The 23,744-nt window shown below is 47.8% G+C and overlaps 1 protein-coding gene across 2 annotated transcripts in view; it reads right to left on the minus strand.

Moving 5' to 3' along the window:
• The window catches only part of LOC124616194 (B9 domain-containing protein 1), a 55,566-nt gene extending 32,667 nt beyond the window's left edge, over positions 1 to 22,899 (minus strand). The window contains exon 1 of one of the 2 annotated variants that reach the window (XM_047144492.1): positions 22,496 to 22,899. In XM_047144492.1, the coding sequence (XP_047000448.1) occupies positions 22,496 to 22,618 (123 nt within the window). In that variant the 5' untranslated portion in view covers positions 22,619 to 22,899. The remainder of the gene's footprint in view (positions 1 to 22,495) is intronic. The other variant, XM_047144493.1, reaches the window with a different exon arrangement.
• Between the last annotated feature and the right edge of the window lie 845 nt (positions 22,900 to 23,744).

A 23,744-nucleotide genomic window follows, 5' to 3' on the forward strand; every position in this document is an offset into this window, starting at 1 on the left:
ACAGGCCACAGCACGAAGGAACACTTGCACAACCTTCGAACCCTCTTTCTCAAATTCAGGTCCGTGGGCCTGCGTTGCAACCTGCATAAGTCGAACTTCTTCCAACCGTCCATTGAGTATGTGGGCTACACCATCTCTCGGCACGGCGTCCAGCCGCTAGGAAGTTTAGTCCAAGGTATCGTCGACCTTCGGCGGCCCACTTCACTGAAGGAGTTACAAGCTTTTTTAGGTAAGATTTCCTATTACCACCAGTTCATTCCCAGGGCTTCCACCATAGCCTGCTCCCTGTACTGCCTTCTGCGCAAGGGTTCCTTTTGATTGGTCGCCTGCATGCGAGTGAGCGTTCACCTCATTGAAGGGCCTCCTCACATCAGCGCCTTGTTTGGCTACTTTTGACCCCAATAAGCCGTTGGTCCTGGCCACAGATGCTTCGCAGTATGGGGTGGGGGCGGTCCTGGCCCATCACAAAGCAGATGGCTCCGAGCAGCCACTGGCGTTTGCGTCTAAAACTCTCAATCCCGCACAGGCCCATTACTCCCAGGTGGAAAAAGAGGCTTTGGCCATTGTCTATGCTGTTACCAAGTTTCACCCTTTCTTGTATGGCACGAAGTTTCAGTTAATCACTGACCATAAGCCATTAATACTGTTATTTGGCCCCGACTCTCAAATACCGGATAGGGCGGCCCACAGACTGCAGCGCTGGGCCTTGTTTCTCTGTAAGTACCATTATGACATTCATTTTCGTTCTACCGGACAGCATGCCAACGCCGACACTCTTTCCCGTCTTCCGGTGGGCCCGGATCCTAAGTTCGATCGGGAGGAGATTATGTGTTTTCATTTGGATGTGGCGTCCCGCCAAGCAGTTGGTGGCTACCCAATCACTAGTTCTAGAGTCGCCAGGGAAACGGCAACTGACCCGGTTCTCCTGCAAGTAGTTCACCTCGTTCAGCAGGGGTTGTCGTTCCGACCTCCTGGCTGGACCTCGGACCCTCTTCGTAATTATTTTGTTCTACGAGACCGTCTCTTAGTCTTGGAAGGAGTTCTCCTTCTGGATACCGATGATAGAGCTTCTCGCATGGTTGTTCCTGCCAGTTTGCGAAGGGGGGTCCTCACGTTATTACATGAGGGGCACTGGGGTGTTTCCCATACTAAAACCTTGGCTCGCAGACATGTGTACTGGCCCGGTATTGACAGAGAAATTGAGCACTTGGTAGCCGCCTGTTCCCAGTGTGCGAGCCGACAGGCGTCTCCCAGGTCAGCGTTCTCTTCATGGCCGCCTGCAACCCAGGCATGGGAACGTGTTCACATAGATTTTGCGGGCCCCTTTCTCAATGGCTTTTGGCTCATTGTCATTGATGCTTATTCCCCATTCCCATATGTGGTTCGCTGCTCCTCAACCACTTCAGAAGTTGCAATCCAGGCACTAGCAAAAATCTTTTCTGTGAAAGGTCTGCCAGTCACCCTAGTATCGGACAATGGACCTCAGTTTATTTCGCAGACCTTCCAGGATTTTTGTAGGAGCTTCGGTATTCGGCACATTTGCTCTCCCTCCTTTCATCCACAATCGAATGGGGAAGCCGAGTGCATGGTGCGCACATTTAAGACACACGTGAAAAAGTACGTGCACGAATTTCCTGCGGAGGAGGAGTTGAATTTTTCCTGACGGCATACCGGACCACACCGATGGGAGAACGCAGCCCCACAGAGCTCCTCCACGGGCAAAACCTAGGACTCTGCTGCACCTCCTCAGGCCTGGTTCTCGCCAGTCTTCACAAAACGAGGTACCCGGCTTTCCACCAGGTATGTCGGTCTGGGCACATGGGTTTGGTCACAATCCACGTTGGATACCGGCGGTGGTCCTGCGCCGCAATGGCCGCCGGCTCTATACCTTGCAGGCGGGGGACTGAGAGGTACGTCATCACCAAAATCAGCTATGTGCACGTTTGGGCACCCACCCTCCGACCCCTCGGGCGCCGTCTTCCCCATTGCTGGCACCTATGTTGTTTTCTCAGGAGACGCTACCACCCCTCCCACCTGTGTCTCTGCCACACTGTGATGGTTCTCAGCCTTGGCGGCCTCCAGTAGCTCCAGCACCGGCATCGCCATCGTTAGAGATGCCCCGGCGAGAGCCGGTCCCCCTCGCAGGCCCGGTTTCTCAGGAGGCTGGTTCACCTGTGGTTGTCCCTTCCCCATCGTCCCCGCCACTGGGTCTTGCCCCTCCCGAGGTGGATCGGGATCCGGATTTCGACGGCTTGTCGCCCGTTCTGTCCCGGGCTCCAGTGGTGGGACGACGGGAGCCTCTTCGTGTGAGTCACATCCAACCGTATTCGAAGGTTCCGGCTCGAGGGTTGGCAGATCCCCCCCGACTCCAGCCTTCCAATGGACGTGGAGGTCATCACTACTGCACGACGCTCCACCTTCCGACGCAGTGGATCACTGTGGCTTCACCCCCCGAAGGACAACTCAGGCAGCATGGGCCGTGCGCAGTCAGTTCACATTGGGCATGCCTGCCAGACAGTTCCAGGTCTACACTATGTAAAGTGCGACGGAAAATGTGAATCATGTTACAACAATTTCAATCAGCTTTCAGTTTCATAAAAAATGTGTTTTTCCCATTCTATAAGGTAATGAAAAAATCGTGAATTTGATCCTCTGAAAATCTGTAGGTACGCTGATAAAGTGTGCACAGAGAGCGGATCTGTGTCAGACAAGAGTAACAATGGAGAGGTTGCCTGAAACATTAGCACCATTTCAGCTGCTCAAGACTAATGTATTAGGTACTTCCAACAAAACATCTGTAATAACACGATTCACGTTGTCCATCGCACTTCACATAGTGTACACCGGGGACTGTCTGCTAGGCATGCCCGATGTAAAAACTGACTGGGCACGGCCCATGCTGTCTGAGTTGTTGTTGTTCCACCGGCAGAGGGCGCGGCCGAATTCTCGCGTGCCCTCTGGTGGATGGGACTTTACTTGCGGCAACTACTGTCCGTGACGCGCCGTGCCAATGTGCGCCTACCGCGATCTTTCTGGTGGCTACTGCAACATCTACAGGGAATAAATCTAAATTCACATTTACTGACCATTTTTCGATATATGTGGAGATGGCCACAATGCCCAACCAACAGGCAGCAGCAGCTGGTTGGTTTAAAAGAGGGGCGGGAAGGGACCAAACTACGAGGTCATCGGTTCCTTGTTCCTAATAAAACAATGCCACAAATGTGAGAATAAAACAGGCATGACATATAACACAAAACTGAAAGAAAGGAAAAACCGCAAGAACGAAGGAAAGGCAAAGAGCACTACAAGGAACAAAAGAGGACAAGAAAACAACAGAGAGACGCTAGAAACAGAAGAGAGTAAAACAAGAAAGCAGGTTACAGTTGCTGGCCAACCACGAGAATAAAAAGGAAAAGCCAGCCACTCTGCAACACATGAAAACCTCCATCCTAAAAGAACTAAGGTGGAGGACACAGAGGGACAAAGGACACACACTAAAACTTAGATCAAATGATAAAACTCACCCTCACAAATAAAGCATAAAACTAAATCAGCCAATGAGGTGTTGTCAGATAGAATGAGCAGCAACGAGTCTGGTAACCCAAGATTTCATTGCTGGGCAGTCAAAGTGGGACAGTGCACCAGAATATGGGCCACTGTCAACCGGGCGCCGCACCGACACTGAGGCGGGTCTTCACGCCGCAAGAGGTAACCATGGGTCACCGAAGTATGGCCAATGTGGAGCCAGCAGAGGACAACTGATTCCCTGTGAGAGGCCTGCATGGAAGACTTCCACACATTCGTAGTCTCCTTAATGACATGCAGTTTGTTGTGCATACTGTTATGCCATTCCATCTCCCAAAGCCGAAAAACCTTGAGGCATAAGTCAGAACACAGGTCAGGTTCAAAGATGCCCATCTCCAGAAGCAGTTTCCGCGTAGCTTGTTTGTCCAGCCTGTCAGCAAGTTCATTGCCTGGTGTCCACAAAAACACCACTGAATGACGGGACCGGTCCAGGGCCTAGATGGACTCCTGGATGGATGCCACCAAAGGATGGTGAGGGTAGCACTGGTCGATAGCTTGCAGACTGCTCAAGGAGTCAGTACACAGAAAAAACGATTCCCTGGGGCATGAACGGATATACTGAAGAGCACAAGATATGGCCACCAGTTCTGCAGTGAATACATTGCAGCCATCAGGCAAGGAATGCTGTTCAATATGGCCTCTGTGGACAAAGCCAAAGCCAACATTACCATCAGCCATAGAGCCATCGGTGTAAACCACTTCAGAGCCCTAGAACACTTCAAAAACCAAGAGGAAGTGACAGCTGAGAGCCGCAGGGTTAACGGAGTCCTTAGGGCCATGCGAAAGGTCCAGGCAAAGGTTCAGCCTACAACTAAACCACGGAGGTGTACGTGAATGGACCCCGAGGAGTGTTGGTGAAGGGAAGGACTACAGTTCAGGCAGACGCGATTGCATGCGAAACGCAATCGTTAGCCCTGACCTGGGCCACCTACGCGGGAGGTGAACCGCCATGGTTGGGAAAAGATGATGGTAATTAGGATTTCAGGAGAGCTATGAATGTGTGCAATGTAACAGGCAAGCAGTTGTGCACATCTGATCTTCAATGGAGGGACTCCAGCCTCCTCCAGTACGCTTGTCACCGGACTCGTCCTAACAGATCCTGTCGCTATTCGAACTCCGCAATGGTGCAACGGGTCGAGCAAATGCAATGCTGAGGGTGCTGCCGAACCATAAATCACACTCCCATAGTCAAGGCAGAATTGAACAAGGGCTCTGTAGAGCTGCAGCAGTGTGGAGCAATCTGCACCCCAGTTGGTGTTGCTCTGGCAGCGGAGGGCATTGAGGTGCTGACAACACTTCTGTTTAAGCTGACGAAGATGAGGAAGCCAAGTCAAACAAGTGTCGAAAACCAGATCTAAGAATTGATATGTCTCCACTACAGTGAGCGGATTGTCATTAAGGTAAAGTGCTGGTTCCAGATGAACAGTATGACATTGACAGAAATGCATGACACACGTCTTCATGGCGGAAAACTGGAAGCCATGGGCTAGAGCCCATGACTGTGCCTTGTGGATGGCTCCCTCAGCAACACCAGAGATGAAGCAGCAGTACGAAATAAGTCATCTGCATACAGATATGGTGAGACAGAAGGACCCACAGCTGCTGCTATACCGTTAATGGCCACTAAAAATACACACACACACAATACAGAGCCCTGCAGGACTCCATTCTCCTGGATATGGATGAAACTATGGAAGGCACCAACTTGGACACGGAAGGTACAAAGCGACAGGAAGTTTTGGATAAAAATCGGGAACAGACTCCGGAGACCCCACTCACACAATGTGGCAAGGATATGATGCCGCTAGGTCGTATCATATACTTTACGTAAGTCAAAACAGATGGCAACCAGGCGCTGGCGTCTGGAAAAGCCTGTTTGGATGGCAGACTCGAGGGACCCAAGATTATTAGTGGTAGAGTGACCCTGGCAGAAGCCGCCCTCACATGGGGCCAGTAGGCCACGTGACTCCAGGACCCCACTCAACTTCCGACACACCGTACGTTCCAGCAGCATACAAAGAACGTTGGTGAGGCTGACAGCTATCAACATCAAGTGGGGTTTTACTGGGTTTGAGCACCAAAATGAAGGTGCTCTTCTGCCATTGCAATGGAAAGATGCCATCGCACCAGATCCAGTTGAAGATGACAAGGATATGTCACTTGTAGTCAGATAAGAGATGTTTAATCATCCGGCTGTGGATCCGATCAGATGACAATGTGCAAGGGCACTGAGGAGCTCCCACTCTATAAATGGGGCATTATAGGATTCACTGTGGTGTGTAGTGAATGAGAGGACTTTCCCTTCCAGCTGCCGTTTGAGAATGCGAAAGGCTTTTTTTTTTTTTTGTGGTATTAGGGCACACAACTTCAATGGTCATTAGCGCCCTGACTACTCTAAGAATGCACCGCGAGGCACAAGTTGACCACAACAACTAAAAGGGAAAACACGATAAAAGACAGACTGACAGGCATAGGATTAAAAAACAGCATCATCAAATGTCCTTAGCGAGGTTTGTCAAATTGATAAAACGAAGAACACGAGCAGCTGCTCGTGGGTCATCCCCTAAAATGGCATCGAAAGTATTTGGCAGGTTAAGATCGAGGCGCAGTGTGTTAAGATCTGGACAGGACATTAAAATGTGTCTAACCGTCAGCAAGTGCCCACATGGGCAGAACGGCGCCGGCGCAGCCGTCAGCAGATGGCGATGGCTGAACCGGCAGTGTCCAATTCTTAACCGGGCTAAAACGACCTCCTCCCGCCGAGAAGGGCGTGAGGAGGACGTCCAAGCCACGGGAAGAGGTTTTAAGGCCCGAAGCTTGTTGTCGGTAAGTGCAGCCCAATCGGCATGCCACAGCGATAAGATGCGCCGACAAATGACCCTGCTAAAATCGGACGAAGGGACACAACAAGAAGCTGTCCGAGGCTGGAGGACCGCAGCCTTGGCCGCGGCATCTGCAGCTTCGTTCCCAGGGATACCGACATGGCCAGAAACCCACATAAAGCTAAGTGGAGAACCGACGTCCACAAGCTGCTGAAGAGAGCGTTGGATCCGGTGTACGAAAGGGTGAACCGGGTACGGATCACTGAGGCTCTGGATGGCGCTCAGGGAATCTGAGCAGATGACATAAGCAGAATGTCGGTGGCGGCAGATGTAAAGAACAGCCTGGTAGAGGGCAAAGAGCTCAGCTGTGAAGACCGAACAATGGCCATGGAGCCGGTATTTGAAACTTTGTGCCTCGACAATAAAGGAACACCCGACCCCGTCATTGGTCTTAGAGCCATCTGTATAAATGAAAGTCATGTTGATGAACTTCGAACGAAGTTCCAAAAAACGGGAGTGGTAGACCGAACCGGGGGTGACCTCTTTTGGGAGCGAGCTGAGGTCAAGATGAACGCGGACCTGAGCCTGGAGCCAAGGTGGCGTGCGGCTCTCGCCCACTCGAAAGGTTGCAGGGAGTGAAAAATTAAGGCGTTGAAGGAGGCGACGAAAGCGAACTCCAGCGGGTAGCAGGGCAGAGACATACAACCCGTATTGACGGTCAAGAGAGTCGTCAAAAAAGGAACGATAAGACGGATGGTCGGGCATTGACAGTAGCCGACAGGCATACCGACAAAGCAGTATATCGCGCCGGTAGGTGAGTGGCAATTCGCCAGCGTCAGCATGAAGACTCTACGGACTGGTATAAAATGCTCCGATCGCAAGTCGTAAACCCCGATGTTGTATGGAGTTGAGGCGGCGTAAGATGGATGGCCGTGCAGAGGAGTATATGAAGCTCCCATAATCCAGCTTGGAGCGGACGATCGACCGATATAGACGAAGTAGGACGGTTCGATCCGCTCCCCACGACATACCACTGAGAACACGGAGGACATTTAAAGAACGGGTACAACGGGCGGCCAAATATGACACATGTGGAGACCAGCTAAGTTTCCTGTCAAATGTAAGGCCTAAAAATTTGGTTGTCTCCACGATTGGGAGAGCAACGGGACCGAGTCGTAAGGACGGTGGGAGAAACTCTTTGTAGCGCCAGAAGTTAATACAGACCGTCTTCTCGGCAGAAAAACGGAAGCCATTGGCGACACTCCAGGAGTAAAGACGGTCAAGAGAATGCTGAAGACAGCACTCCAGGACACGTGTACACTGCGCGCTGCAATAGATGGTAAAATCGTCCACGAAAAGGGAGCCTGATACATCAGCTGGGAGGCAATCCATTATTGGATTGATCGCGATGGCGAAGAGAGCGACGCTCAAAACTGAGCCCTGTGGCACCCCATTCTCCTGGCGAAAGGTGTCGGACAGGACAGAACCCACATGTACCCTGAACTGTCGATCCATTAAAAAGGAACGAATAAAAAGAGGGAGGCGACCGCGAAGGCCCCATGTATGCATGGTGCGGAGAATGCCCGCCCTCCAACAGGTGTCGTAAGCCTTCTCCAAATCAAAGAACACAGCCGCGGTCGGGCGCTTCCGCAAGAAGTTATTCATAATGAAGGTCGACAAGGTAACCAGATGGTCAACAGCAGAGCGGCGCCTACGAAATCCACATTGTACATTGGTAAGTAGGCGTCGAGACTCGAGCAGCCAAACCAATCGAGAGTTAACCATTCGTTCCATCACTTTACAGACACAGCTGGTAAGCGAGATAGGTCGATAACTGGAAGGCAAGTGCTTGTCCTTCCCCGGCTTAGGAATCGGGACAACAATAGACTCGTGCCAGCATGCGGGAACATGTCCCTCAATCCAGATGCGATTGTATGTACGAAGAAGAAAACCTTTACCCGCAGGAGAAAGGTTCTTCAGCATCTGAATATGAATAGAATCTGGCCCTGGAGCGGAGGACCGTGATCGGCCAAGTGCGTTTTCGAGTTCCCGCATGGTGAATGGGGCATTATAACTTTCACAATTCGAGGAGCGGAAGTTAGGTGGCCTAGCCTCCTCTGCCTGTTTGCGGGGGAGGAAGGCAGGGTGGTAATGAGCGGAGCTCGAAACCTCTGCGAAAAAGCGGCCGAAGACATTGGAGACAGCCTCAGGGGCCACAAGGACGTCATTCGCGACCTTCAAGCCAGAAACTGGTGAGTGGACCTTAGTGCCAGATAGCCGGCGCAGGCTACCCCAGACAACAGAAGAAGGAGTAAAACTGTTGAAGGTGCTTGTGAAAGCAGCCCAGCTGGCTTTCTTGCTTTCTTTGATAATACGACGACACTGAGCACGTAATCGTTTATAATTGATACAATTCGCCACTGTAGGGTGGTGTTTAAATGTGCGTAAAGCACGTCGACGAGCACGTAAAGCGTCTCTACATGCTGCGGTCCACCAGGGGACCGGTACGCGACGTGGAGAAGAAGGAGGGTGAGGGATGGAATATTCAGCAGCAGCGAGAATGACTTCCGTGAGGTGTGCGACCTGACGATCGCAGCTTGTAAAGGTTTGATCCTGAAAGGTCGCCCTGGAAGAGAAGAGCCCCCAGTCTGCCTTGGAGATGGTCCAATTAGAGAAGCACGGAGAGGGGGTATGCTGCAGGAGATGGATAACACACGGGAAGTGGTCGCTCGAATATGTATCAGAAAGTGCATACCACTCAAACCGGCGTGCAAGTTGGGGAGTACATATAGAGAGGTCTAAATGGGAATAGGTGTGAGATGTGTCCGAAAGAAAAGTAGGCGCGCCAGTATTGAGGCAGACAAGATCGAGCTGGTTGAAAAGGTCTGCTAACAAGGAGCCCCTCAGGCAGGATGCTGGAGAGCCCCAAAGGGGATGGTGGGCATTGAAGTCTCCAGTTAACAAAAATGGTGCAGGTAGCTGAGCAATAAGTTGCATCACGTCTGCCCTGGTAACGGCAGATGACGATGGAGTGTAAACGGTACAGAAGGAAAACGTAAAAGTGGGGAGAGTAATGCGGATGGCAACTGCCTGCAGGCCGGTGTGCAACGTGATGGGATCGTAGTAAATATCATCCCGGACCAGCAACATAACCCCTCCATGAGCTGGGATACCTACCACAGGGGGTAGGTCAAAACGCACGGAGGTGTAGTGTGCCAAGGCAATTTGATCGCATGGGCGTAGCTTCGTTTCCTGGAGGGCTACGATGAGCGGACGGTGCAAGCGGAGCAGCAACTTCAAGTCCTCTCGGTTGGAGCGAATGCTGCGAATATTACAGTGAATAAGTGCCATCGTAAGAAATGGAAGATGAGAGAAGTGGTCACCTCGAAGGCCGCTTAGGGCCTGGCTTCGAGCGAGCACTGCCGCCGCTATCAGTAGGCGGACAGTCATCGTCCATTGGGTCTATAGGGTCATCGGCCATCTCGGGAGGATGGCCGGGAGGGGGAGCTTCCTCCGCCGGTGAACGGCCAGATGTACGGCTACCAGCGGTGCGGCCAGGCAAAACGGATGACGGCCTGGGGCGGCAACCGCTGGGTGGCGCAGGAGAAGAAATGCGCCGTGGCGGAGAAGGAGAACTGTGCTTCCTATGCGCCTTTTTGGAAGGACGTTGAGTGGAAGTACCGGTCGAAGGCTGGGAGGTCGAGGTACGGAGGAAGTCTGCACGGGATGGTTCCTTCTTGAAGGCCCGTGCATCTGACTTCGATGTCTTCGTCTTAGCAGAAGCTGAGGAAGAGGCTGGTGTCTGTGGGGTGATGGGAGGAAGAGGAGACGTCGACCGCGCGATCTTAGCACTGGCCGAACGGACGACCGTGGTGCTGAAGGTCAGATCGCATGTCTGGGTTGCCACCTCCCTGGTAGTCCAAGGAGAGGCGAGGACAGTACTGTATTTCCCCGCTGGGAGCAGCGTGGGCTTCCTACTAGCCAATAGCTTGCGAGCAGCCGAGGTGGACACTTTCTCTTTGACCCGAATTTCTTGGATACAGCGTTCTTCCTTATAGACAGGACAGTCGCGGGAGGATGCGGCATGGTCACCCTGACAGTTCACACAACGAGGAGACGGAGGTGGACAGTCACCCTCATGGGCATCCCTGCCACAAGTGACACATTTAGCCGCATTGGAACAAGACTGTCGAGTGTGATTGAAACGCTGACACTGGTAGCAGCGCGTAGGTGTCGGGACATAGGGGCGAACAGAAATAACCTCGTAGCCCGCCTTGATGCGCGATGGCAGCTTAACACTATCGAAGGTCAAGAAAAGTGTCCGAGTCGGTACAAGGTCATTGTTGACCTTTTTCATGACCCTATGGACAGCCGTCACGCCCTGCTCAGCGAGGAAAGATTGAAGCTCCTCGTCAGTCAATCCGTCGAGGGAGCTAGTAGAGACTACACCACGAGACGAATTCAAAGTTCGGTGGGCCTCCACCCGGACAGGGAACGTGTACAGGAGGGTGGCCCGAAGCAGTTTTTGTGCCTGAAAGGCACTCTCAGTTTCTAGTAATAAGGTGCCGTTACGCAACCTGGTACAAGATTTGACAGATCCGGCTATGGCATCTACGCCCTTCTGAATAACGAAAGGGTTGACAGAGGAAAAATCCTTTCCGTCCTCAGATCGAGAAACTACGAGGAACTGTGGGGCAGGCGGTAGTACTTTTGTCACTGTTGGCTGGTCACGTTTCCGTTTTTGGGTCGAAGTCGAGAGAGATGGAGTAGAATCCATTGCGGAGGAATCCCCCATGATTGCCAGCGTCTCCGATGGCGCGCTCCTTCCTTGTGGGGACCCTCTCAGAGGGCACTCCCGCCTTAGGTGAATGTTTACACCTCAGGTCACACCTCCCGAGAAACAGACGGAGGGACCAATCGGCATGGTCAGAAGGTATCAGCTCAGGCAATCACCCCTCCCCGGGCCTGGCCTTTACCAGGGGGTACGCGCGTGCCTTACATGTCTACCCAGGGCGGGGACTTACGCGTTACCCCGTCACCGGCTACGCGTGCGAACGCGTGGGTCGGCCTTCAGGCACGCACAGGGAGGAAGGAAGAAGAGGAAAAAGAAGAGAGAGAGGGAGAAAGAGGACAGATTGTCTCAAACGCTGAGGCGGAGACCAGAGAAGGCACGGAGAAGAAGGCAATGAGAAGGCAAGGAGAAAAAGGCAATGAGAAGGCAAGGAGAAAAAGGCAATGAGAAGGCAAGGAGAAAAAGGCAATGAGAAGGCAAGGAGAAGAAGGCAAGGAGAAAAAGGCAATGAGAAGGCAAGGAGAAAAAGGCCATGAGAAGGCAAGGAGAAAAGGCCATGAGAAGGCAAGGAGAAAAAGGCAATGAGAAGGCAAGGAGAAAAAGGCAATGAGAAGGCAAGGAGAAAAAGGCAATGAGAAGGCAAGGAGAAAAAGGCAATGAGAAGGCAAGGAGAAGTCAAGGGAAAGAGTAAGGAAGACAGTGAGGTGGAGAAGAGCAAAGAAAGGAACCAACAAAAGGAAGGAAGAAACGAGAAGTGAAAAACCAAAAAGACCACGATTATAGGTCGTGGAACCGTCCGTCTCCGGACGCAGGCGCTAACTACCCCCGTGAGGGGGATGGACTCCTTTTAGTCGCCTCTTACGACAGGCAGGAATACCGCGGGCCTATTCTAATCCCCGGACCCGCAGGGGGTGTGCGAAAGGCTGGGGGAGGGGGGGGGGGGGGTAATTCTCCGATGCAGAGGCTCTAGCAAAGTGCTCAGCAATTGCATTTGTGTCGGTAAATAACGCGCCATTTATGGTAACACCGGTTGGGATCTGGTACCCTAAAACACATTTGATCTTTGCCCAGACTTGGCAAGGTGATGTATGCACCCAATGGTCAAGATGTGTCTCTCCCAACACTCCTGCTTCCGTTGTCTGACAACAAATGCGGGCATGGAGCCGTTTAAAGGCTACGAGGTGCTCCAGTGAAGGGTGCTGCTTATGTCGCTGTAGAGCTCGCTGATGCTCCATAATTGCTTCAGCGACTTCTGGCGACCACCAAGGGACTGCCTGGGGCACCCTAAAGAGCGAGGGATTGCGTTTTCTGCCACAGAAACAATTGTTGTAGTCACCTGCTCAACCATCTCATCAATGTTATCACGTGGGATAGGTTCAACTGTGACAGCAGAGGTGAAAGTTTCCCAGTCCCCCTTGTTTAAAGCCCATCTGGACAGGTGTCCGTGGGCCTGATGCTGGGGCAGTGGCAGGAAGATGGGGAAATGGTCACTATCACACATGTCGTCATGTGCTCTCCAGTGGATAGATGGGAGAAGTCCTGGGTGATAAATCAATGGCCGCGTAACTACGATGAGCCACACTGAAATATGTGGTGGCCCCTGTATTTAAGAGGCAGAGGTCGAACTGAGACAGCAAAGTTTCGACATCCCTGCCTTGGCCAGTAAGCACGATGCCACCCCACAAGGGTTATGGGCGTTAAAATCTCCCAAAAATGTAAAAGGTTTAGGGAGTTGTTCAATCAGTGCACCTAATACATTCAGGAGTACTGCACCATCTGGAGGAAGATAGACACTGTAGGCAGTTATTTCCTGTGTTGTCCTTGTTCTGACAGCCACAGCTTCAAGAGGGGTTTGATGGACCCACAGTGTCACTACAGACTGAGTTTAGGGCATAAACGCAAACTTCACCTGACACTCAATTATAGTCGTTATGGTTCCTGTAATATCCCTTATAGCTGCCGAAGGCAGGGGTCCGCATTGCCAAGAACGAGGTTTCCTGGAGGGCAATGCAGATAGCAGGTGTAAAGCTTAACAGTTGCTGTAGCTCAGCCAGGCAGTGGGGAAAACTGCCGCAATTCAACTGGATGTTGACATCATCGTGAGACTGGGAAGGCATGGAACATTCAATAGGGCAGTTTACACCTCAGAGTCACCTGCTGCCACCGACTTATTGCCTGAGCAGTCTATATCCACTGTGTCTGAGGGTCTGGCAAGATCTAAGTTGTCAGTGGATGCCAGAATCTCCACCCCACCCTCAGACACAGAGCTTGTAGGTAGCAGTGGTGCGGGTGCCACTGCAATTTCCTTGGTCTTAGGGGTCTTCGTTTTGGATTCTGTGGCTGGGAGGACTTCACTGTCTCAGTCTCCGGGACTGAGGATGAGTGTGAAGCCCTACAACCAGCTGCTTTTGAGCTCTTCAGCCACTGACGGGTGTCATCTTTCCCACTAGCAGAAACCTGGAAAGGGAGTGACCCAAGGGACCTCTTCCTAGCGAGAGAAGCCAAAGAAGACTTATGCTTCTCCGGCTTAGAAGTGGAGACAGACGTCCCCTATGGTTAGTGGGATGTTGCTCCCAAAGTAGGTGGTGTGGGAGCAACAGGGAGGGAAATGCCCCCACCATCAAGGGGGCAGGTGTAGTCTTCCGGCTCTGAGAGGTGACCTGGGTTGGCGGAGCTGATGGTGCCAGAACTGTTGTAGCGGGGGCGTAAAACGATGTCATACGCACAGGATATAGGAGTTCAAATTTTCTCTTAGCCTTAGTGTAGGTCAGTCTGTCCAGGGTCTTGTACTCCACGATTTTCCTTTCTTTCTGGAGAATCCTGCAGTCAGGCGAGCAAGGCAAATGGTGCTCTCCACAGTTGACACAGATGGGAGGTGGGGCACATGGAGTATTGGGATGTGATAGGCATCCGCAATCTTGGCATGTAATGCTGGAAGTACGGTGGGAAGACATATGGCCGAACTTCCAGCACTTATAGCACCGCATCCGGGGAGGTATATAGGGCTTTACATCACACCGGTAGACCATCTCACCTTGACCTTCTCAGGCAATGTATCCAAAGTATCACCCTCGAAGGCAAAGATGAAGGTACCGGTGGCAGCATGATTATCCCTCGGACCCCAGTAGACACGCCAGACCTCTTTTGGGTGTGGTGGTTACAGAAACATCCCCCAGCTTGTCACAAGCAAATAACTCCCGTGACTGTGCAGAGAACGCTGTTTTGGTCAAGACTGACCTAGATCTCATTTTGGACAATCCCCCCACCTCCCCAAACTTGTCCTCTAAATGCTCAACAAAAATCTGGGGCTTCATCGTCATGAAAGATTCCCCATCAAATCTCGAACATACAAGGTACCGGGGCAAATAAGATCCACTGCCATCCTTAGCCTGACATTCCTCCCATCGTGTGGCCAGGGAGGGGAACGATTTGGGGTCGTACTTCTGTGCGTTGAATTGAGCTCGTGAACGCTTAGAGACTGCTGGTGTTTCACCACCAGCAAGAGATAGTGGACTACGCTTCATCATGTGCCATCCACCCTGATGCCACCCTCCAACTAGAGGCCTTCCCCACAGGTGCCACCCAACTGCAGCAAAGGCCACCTGGCAGGATGGCCACTGCTGGGAGTCCCGATGTTCCAGGAGGATGGGCATCTACCCTTTAGCTTAAATGGGGAGTTAACAGCGCAGGCATCAGCAGAGCGATCCCTGTGTGGTCAGGGGGCTACAGCCCAACAGGGTACATGGCGGCCCCACCACAATGGGCCGGCTACCGTGCTGGATATCAGGTGCAAAGAAGTCCATGGTCTTCGTCGACACAGAAGGCGACACTGCACAGTGCGTGGTGGAAAATGCACCCTGGAAGGTGCCCTCACCCAAGAGAAGGAGAATGAGTGGGACTGAAATGTGACGACGAGAAAGTGGGCTAAAGACCTCAATGCACAATGGACATGATGCACCATGCAAGGCACACTTCCCCAATTGGCTAACTCTTCGGAAAAATTTTGAAGAAAGGAGGTCAAACCCCAGGGTACCATCATGTAAAGGCCGAAACATGTGAGACTCCTTTTAGTCACCTCTTATGACAGGCAGGAATACCTCAGGCCTATTCTTACCCCAGAACCCACAGGGGAAGGCAGCAGCAGTACACAAGCACTAGCAAACAACTGGATACTGGAGTTTGGGGTATGTGAGATGATAGTGATGGATCAGGGAGCCAACTTTATGTAGGATTTGTTCAAGGAATTGTGACTTAGCCATTTCTGTGTGAAAAAAAATGATGGTTAGTCCTTTACATCCTCAAACTAAAGGAAAAACAGAAAGAGTGCATAGAACTACAGAGAAGATGCTACGATATCACACATCAAATTTGGATGTTTATTTATGGGGTTGGGTTGTTTTGGGGAAGGAGACCAGACAGTGAGGTCATCGGTCTCATCGGATTAGGGAAGGACGGGGAAGGAAGTCGGCCGCGCCCTTTGAAAGGAACCATCCCGGCATTTGCCTGGAGCGATTTAGGGAAATCACGGAAAACCTAAATCAGGATGGCCGGATGTGGAATTGAACCGTCGTCCTCCCGAATGCAAGTCTAGTGTTTGACCACTGCGCCACCTCGCTCGGTGTTTATTAATGATATGTGGTCTCAGGGTACAATTCAAAGTAGCACACAAATACAGTATTGTTAACTTATGAGGTAGTATATAGCCATAAAATACCATCGCCATTTGACATGTTCAAAAACAAGAAGTGTAAGACAGGAGAATCTGTTAAAGAGTTTGTGAGAATAATAAAGGAAATACGGATCAGGGTGCGTAAGTCTAACACCAGGGCCCTACAAAGGCAAGAAGAAGCAGTGAGCCACAGAGCAAGAATACTACAATACACAGTTAACCAATGGGCAATGTTATCAACATCTTATACTTCAAAGTGGAAGATGAAAAAAAGTATTGCAAAGCATCAAGGGTCATATCAACTTCTATACACTATGTCTCCCATGAGCGTAAAGATTCAATTACCAATAAAGATGACAATTTTACGTGTGAGAGACATTGAAACTGTTTTGAGGGTGCCAGGAGTTATTCCAGGAATTATGGATTTGGACCAGAAGGGAAAAGTGAAAAAGAAGGTACAAAGGAGCGAGTGAGAAGTTTTGAATGAACCAATGAGACATAGCCGGTATGTATTAAGACCTAGAAAAGAAGTACAGATTTATGTTTTGTGTTTGTTAGTAGTATGGACAAGACAAACTGTTGCGGGGCAGCAGGTGACTTCAGTGGGAAGAAAGGGTAATTCGTATCCCCGACCTCAGCTATTGATTGTCATCAGTACAGAGGCTTTGCGGAAGTAATGCTTTGAAATGAGAGATACTGAATGAATTTGTCAGGGTAAAAGTGCAGTGGCTGTTATTAGTTGCAGAGGAGCTAGATGGAGGTGGATTATTAATAAACTGGACATTTTATGAAATAGTGGGGCCAACTACCTACCGCAATTTCAGGAATAATCATCTAAGCATTTTGCAGCCTTGACCGTAGTCGCCATGAGAACTTAGAGAGGTGTTACACCTACCTTGGCTCAGCTGCTGTTCAAATCCTGATGGACTGGATTCTCAGAGCCTAGAAGGCACCAGAGGGAACTGTAAGTTAAGCTAAAAGGAACTGACAGAGCTTAGGATAAGTAGTGCATAAAAGAACGCAATGACAAAAGTAATCTTGAGTAAGTAACAGACCAGAGCCAACTGGGCCAGCTGCCAGAGAAATTGTCACTATAATTTTCCATAAGGATGATCTGGTTTAAGGCAACACGAGGGAATGGATCTTAAAGAGGCGGGCAATGTGGTGCAACAACCCATATCTGGTCAAAAAAGTGCAGATTGTGGGGTAGATGGCAGCAGTGACAGCTGCAGGCAAGAATGGGTGTCATGCCTTACAATATACAACACAGCCATTACAGCATTGCAAGGCGAGCCAGCCTGGCAAGTCGTCGACACAGCTGACTCATCTGTACACGAGGGAAAGAAAGCAGAAGCCCCTTCGACACTTAAAATCATGGAAGTGTTTAGCATATGTGGTGTAAGGCACAGCAAATCCCAAGCAAGCACAGCCCAAAAACATACAAATACCTAAGCGTTTTGCACTAAAGTCACTTGTGTTACTATCACAATACTGCTATCATGGAATGCCGTTCTTGGACCACAATTCTACTCCGTGACAGGGCAGTCTGCCTTAAAACCACAGGAGCTGAAGCCACCACCGCATCAGGCCAGCACTGGCCCTGGGAAGCCGTTTTCTGGTTATCAACACAAGGCAGTGGGTCACAGGCATTACATCAACTACCTGCCAAATGCTCAACAGAGTTGGGAACATGATCCTTGCCATAGCTCTCACGGCCATAGATTGGAGGCTGTTGGGACCAGAGTCAGCTGATGACATGCTCTGTCAATAATGCTGGGCAGCAACACAGAAGAGGTTGTTGGATGTCTCAGCCGAGCCATTACAGTGTGGAGCTGTACTAAAGCAACTTGGGAACCTGGTTGCACAACATCCCACTTCAATGCAGAGTAAGTGTTGCAACACACACAGGCCCACTGAAAAAGACAACTAAATATTTAAGCTTACAATCAAAAGGCCTTCTTCACAAATAGAAAACACACACGTGTGCGCGCACGCATGCACACACACACGGCTGCTGTCTCTGGCCGCTGTGGCCTGAGCCAAGCCACATGTGTGTGAATTGTGCTTGTATGAATGTGTGCGCGCTTTCTATTTCTGAAGAAGGCCCTATGGCCAAGAGCTTAAATGTTTAGCAGTCTTTTCGTTGTGCTTGGCTGTGACTCTACTATCCTTTTCATAATACTGTCATCGATCCCATTCTGTTGTATATATGATTATTGGGAAGAAAAGGCAAATTGATTTTATTTCTACTGATTAAGAACAAAAGTCTTTATCATATATCAGATGCTCTGTTACCCCATCCAAAGCTTTGTTTCATCTCTGTAACGTAGTCTGTCAACGACACACTCCGCTTTCTGTTACTAAGCTATCTATAGACTCCACTCATGCAAGAGGTGATACAATTAATGCGTAACACTTTAATCCACCCAAAAGTGTTTTGCTATCCACACAATCAAAGGTTTTGGCAAGGTCACAAAATAAGCAACAGGATTTTTTTCTTGTTTGGCTTTTCCAATATTTCATTTATGAAGTCTTGTATTGTTTTCTCTGTGAAGTATACCCAACAAAAGATAAACTGAGAGGTAGTTCACAACAGCTTTCCTAAAACTGAAGTTTACCACTTCTTCTCACAAGTTAACTTTCAAATAAACAACCCACATGCCACATACAATATAATGTATTTGATGATGATAGATTATTACATGGATACGACAATGTGGTACAAAATTTCCAGATGAGCACTGTTATTTTGCATAATTAAATACTCTGCAATTTGGTGTCTTTTGGCATGTAGCCTACTAGTACCCAAACCTAGTGGTTACACTGACTATAAACTTTTCATTGTGAATATTTCAGTGGTAGTTGTTCTTTCCCCTTTTAATTTCGAAAGGCAAAATGCAAACAAAAATGTCCATACAGTTGTCTGTGGCAGTTCTTGAAAATCCCATTAATACTGATATTAGCCTCCTGAGTAACACACTTGGAAGCATACATGCTAATAGTTCTGAGAGCCTACAGGAATACAAAAGGAAATGTTTTACATTTCATAAGGCAGTTACAGAGTACATATAACTGGGAAGTATTTGTATGTGGAGAGTTCAGTATATATTTTGTCTCAGAACACTGAGAGTTATTGATGTCCAGCTTTGTTTCGACTCCAACAGCAACTTTTCCATCAAGATTAGGACACTGTGCAGCAGTGACTGACAATACATTTCTAAATCCAACTATTTTGAATGAAATAGGTGTGAATTCCAATAAATTGTTTATGTGATCATGATGGTCAAATGGCAGCAATAAAGCATTCACATCTGTGACAGAATTGTAAACGCTGACTCAATTACAATATTTAGAGAGAATTTACAGGATGAAAAATGGGAAGAAGCTTAAATGAAACAACAAGTTTACTGTTACCAGTCACTCTTTATTTATCTCCACGATGCATTTCAAAGGTTTAAACCTCCATCATTAGGTGGATTTACATTTGTGTGTGTGTGTGTGTGTGTGTGTGTGTGTGTGTGTGTGTGTGTGCATTGTGTTACGAATTTTTGAAGGACCTTGTGGCACCATCTCCAGTGGTCTCAGGTTCCTTTCACTGTTGTAACACATAACATGTATACTGTCATATGACAGTATACATGTTATGTGTTACGACAGTAAAAGGAAACTGTGACCACTGGAGATGGTGCGACAAGTTCCTCCAAAAAATCGTAACACAACACACACACAAATGTCATACTAACAAATGTAAATCCAGCTTATGATGGAAGTTTAAACCTTTGAAACGCATTATAAACAGTGACTGGTAACAGTAAACTTGCTGTTTCATTTAATGTCAATAACAGTCATGGTAAAGCCTAGCCTAAAATGTTCGCATTTAAAGGGAAGAAGTTTAAAAAAGACACAATATATGTGATGTGTAATTATTTCCTAAAAATATTCTCAGAACATCAGTTTTCCTTTAGAACAGATGAGGGACATTTACAGTAGACACTCAGAAGACGGATATCTTGTACTACGATGAGAGAGCTTTATTTAATGCATTGGACTAGCTCAAATCAACACTTAAGCATGTCATAAAAAAAGGGGAAAACATTAAACTATTCACAAAAATAAAAATTCTGAGAACAATGAAATAATAATATGGAGTGTTATTAGACATAAAATGATTAAACTCTGCAAGGCAAATGATTCTGAACTTCCAGATGACAGAACTAATGAGGATGATGATAAAAAATTAAAATCATCAGCCACAGCATTCAACCAATTCTTCCAACAGTACATAAAACAAAGAAAAAATGGTCCACCAAAAGCTCAGCCAACAAACTTATTTAGAAACACAATGCATATCAACCACCAGACATCAGTTTTACCAACCAATCTGTTAAAGAGGTCACAAAAATCTTTAGGTCACTAAGTCTTCTGGCTATGGTGGTATCTCAGCCAAACTACTAAAATCTTGTGCTGACTTCTTGTTAGAGCCATCCTTGAGTTAGTCTGATGACTAGTCAGTGAGTCAGGATGTATTTCTTGAAATATCGAAGTATGCAGCAGTTGCACAACTACACACATGTAAAGATAAGAATCTGGCCTCTAATTATACACTCCTCAGTTTAGTTTCTGCAGAGGCTTCTCTACTACACATAAGCTCTAAAATCCAGTTCTAGTATCACTGGCCAATAAAAATTACCCTGCTGACATTTTCTACAATTATCCTGATGCATATGAATTTGTGGGTCATAGCATTCTGCCAAAGAAACAGAAGAGGTATAGCATTAAAGGTCTTCCCTAACATGCATACATCACATTAGCAAATGACATGACAGGTATGAGGATAAATTCTGAGTGGAGAAAACATTAAATTGTGGTGCACCAAATGGTTGAGTGTATGGCCTGCTCCTGTTCCTGGTCTACATACATGACTTACATGGGACACTAGAGGACTCTTCAAAAACTATAATGTTTGCTGATGATCACAAGTATGTTTAGCTGGCCGAAGTGGCCATGTGGTTCTAGGCGCTGCCGTCTGGAACCGCGAGACCGATACGGTCACAGGTTCGAATCCTGCCACGGGCATGAATGTGTGTGATGTCCTTAGGTTAGTTAGGTTTAGCTAGTTCTAAGTTCTAGGGGACTAATGACCTCAGAAGTTGAGTCCCATAGCGCTCAGAGCCATTTGAACAAGTATGTCTATAAAAGATCCAAACATGGCTACACCAAACAACCCAGGAGAATAATGAAACATCTTTACAACTGGTTCACTGACAACAGCTCAACCTTTATCCCTACATGGACACTCGTTTCATGCAATTACAAACAAATAAAATAATTTACAGTACATGACAGAGATCAATGGGCAAAAACTGAATGAGGCTACTTATGTTTAGTTTTTGGCCACCCAGATTGATAATAAGCTTACATACAAGTTAAGCAAACAGTTCAGTTCTGCCTGATCTGCACTCAGAAATCACTTACACGTGTTGACCTGCAGAGAGGATTGCTAGTGTACTTTGACTCAATTCTGTTCTATGGCGTAATCTTCTGAAACACAGTTATTAGGGTGAAAAAGTGCAATAGAAGATTGTGTAATGCTGACAATTGATTACGCCTACCTTGCACAAGCTTCGTCACGGACTTTGGGAGTCTTATACTTACATGCCAATAGATGTACTCCCTAATGGTATATTTTATTAATAGTGTGAATTTTGGTTGAAATCTGTGTAAACAACATAATTATAAGTTTGAGTAGATTAGTGCTAGCCATAATCTGTTGGCAGATTCTACCTTCTAATGTAAATTTGACACGTTATACATCCCTGAAATCTCTCCTTCACTATGAGATTTACAGAATACAATCTAGGAATGAATAAATGAATGAATTAAACCACCTCCGACCGTTGTGGAACGGAAAAAAAGTCGTTTGGCACGACGACCTGGAAACAGACGAATGTTCAATACGAGACGTCGGCTTTGACCAGTGACACAAGAAACATGCGACAAACTCCGTAAACAATACGATTATAACGTGATGATATTTATTTTTCAAAGGGGCCAAGATATACCACAATCAGGGTTTTTTTCCGTGTCAGATTCGTTGGCCTCCCAACAACAAAACTATGAATATTTATGTACCGAAATGAGACGTGACAGCAGCCACTAACAATAAGTCACTGACTACAGGCAGTGAACTTCCCTCTTGACCCAGAGAGTAGGAATAAATTCTTTTGTTTTACCGTCATACTCGTTATTCACTTCCACCTCTCTTAGCTCAAAGTGATCACTTCTCTTTTATTCCTAATCCCCGTCTCGCTACTCTACCCTCCAGCCTCCATTTAGCCTAACAGTTGAGTTTCACAGAAAATGGTTCAAATGGCTCTGAGCACATCTAAGGTCATCAGTCCCCTGGAACTTAGAACTACTTAAACCTAACTAACCTACGGACATCACACACATCCATGCCCGAGGCACGATTCGAACCTGCGACCGTAGCGATCGCGCGGTTCCAGACTGAAGCGTCTAGAACCGCCGGCGAGTTTAATACAAAATTTGACGTAGGCTGGAAATAAATGTATACAAGAAAGAAATAATATAGAAGGGCATTTTGTTACAAACTGTTGCACTCACCGATGTTACAACCCAATCAGGTCCAAAAGAAAAACAATGTTTACAATACAAATCATCTACATCTGGGATAGTTGCAGATTCAATTTGTCCGTTTACAGAAACCAAGAAAACACCACTTGACATTATCAGTGACACACACACATTGTCATTGGGAATAAACAAATTTCTTCCTATAGTTAATGATACACGTCCTTTGAATAATCACAATAAAATTTTATAACACTGTTTCGCTGAAGTTTCCGATTCAGTACTAACTACTCGTAGACGGTAGACTCCTAACACTAACAGATATTGTGTGACATCATGATAACATTGATTTGTAAACACTGTATCGAAAACGTTGGAGACGCCAAACTGCGGTTGCAAAATCAAAGATCTTGAGCGCAATGGTCAATTCTCCGACGAGTGTTTTAGTGCATATCACAGTCTAACATAACAGTCGCGACACTCACTGCTGTAAAAGTTGTTGCCGTTTGACAGATGGAGCGACACTAGCGCTCCAAGCGGCAGGTAAGGTGAACGTCAGACGCGTTGTAAGCATAATGTTTGTTTACATCCATTACCTACGTAATTTCCGAATTATTCGAGTTATTTTCTTGCCTTCAAGAGTTTGTTTAGTATCGGAACGCATATATGTTTCTTATGTTTCTATTAATGATTCTAAAATAAGCGCAAGTATGGACAAAAACCATGAATAGAGTGGCAAGCTACAACACATTCGTGAAGAAACACTTGTGACATTGGACAGAATTGCTGCTTACCACGTTGATATCAAAAGAATATAAACACACAGATTCACATGTAAGAAGCACAGACATGTACCTCTACATGCAAAAGCGATCGACAGCTCGTTTATCGTTCTGTAGGCCTACTGTGTGTGTCACTGTTGTCGCCTGTTGCCACAAGTACGACCTTCATCTTTATATGCCAAATAGTGGCAGAAATATGCTGAAAACATTATAATGAGCTGATTACATTACATTTCACGAAAAACCAAATATTTGAGTAATTTTCAAACAATCTGTCTGTTGGCACTTTCCTTGCCCCGTAATAGTTTCGCTCGATCTGCACATTCTGACACTTCACACGCTTTTGTAAGACATGACCAGCTGCACTTAATCTAACCACTTTATCGTCAAAGCACGTCTGTGGTGACGATTCGCACGAATCTGGCACTGATACATGGAGAGCTGAACTGGCTGCTTCTGTGTCATACGACTGTTTTACAGCTTTAGATTGACTGTCGAAT

The sequence above is a fragment of the Schistocerca americana genome, chromosome 5 (genome assembly GCF_021461395.2).
Source record: "Schistocerca americana isolate TAMUIC-IGC-003095 chromosome 5, iqSchAmer2.1, whole genome shotgun sequence".
Lineage (NCBI taxonomy): Eukaryota > Metazoa > Arthropoda > Insecta > Orthoptera > Acrididae > Schistocerca > Schistocerca americana.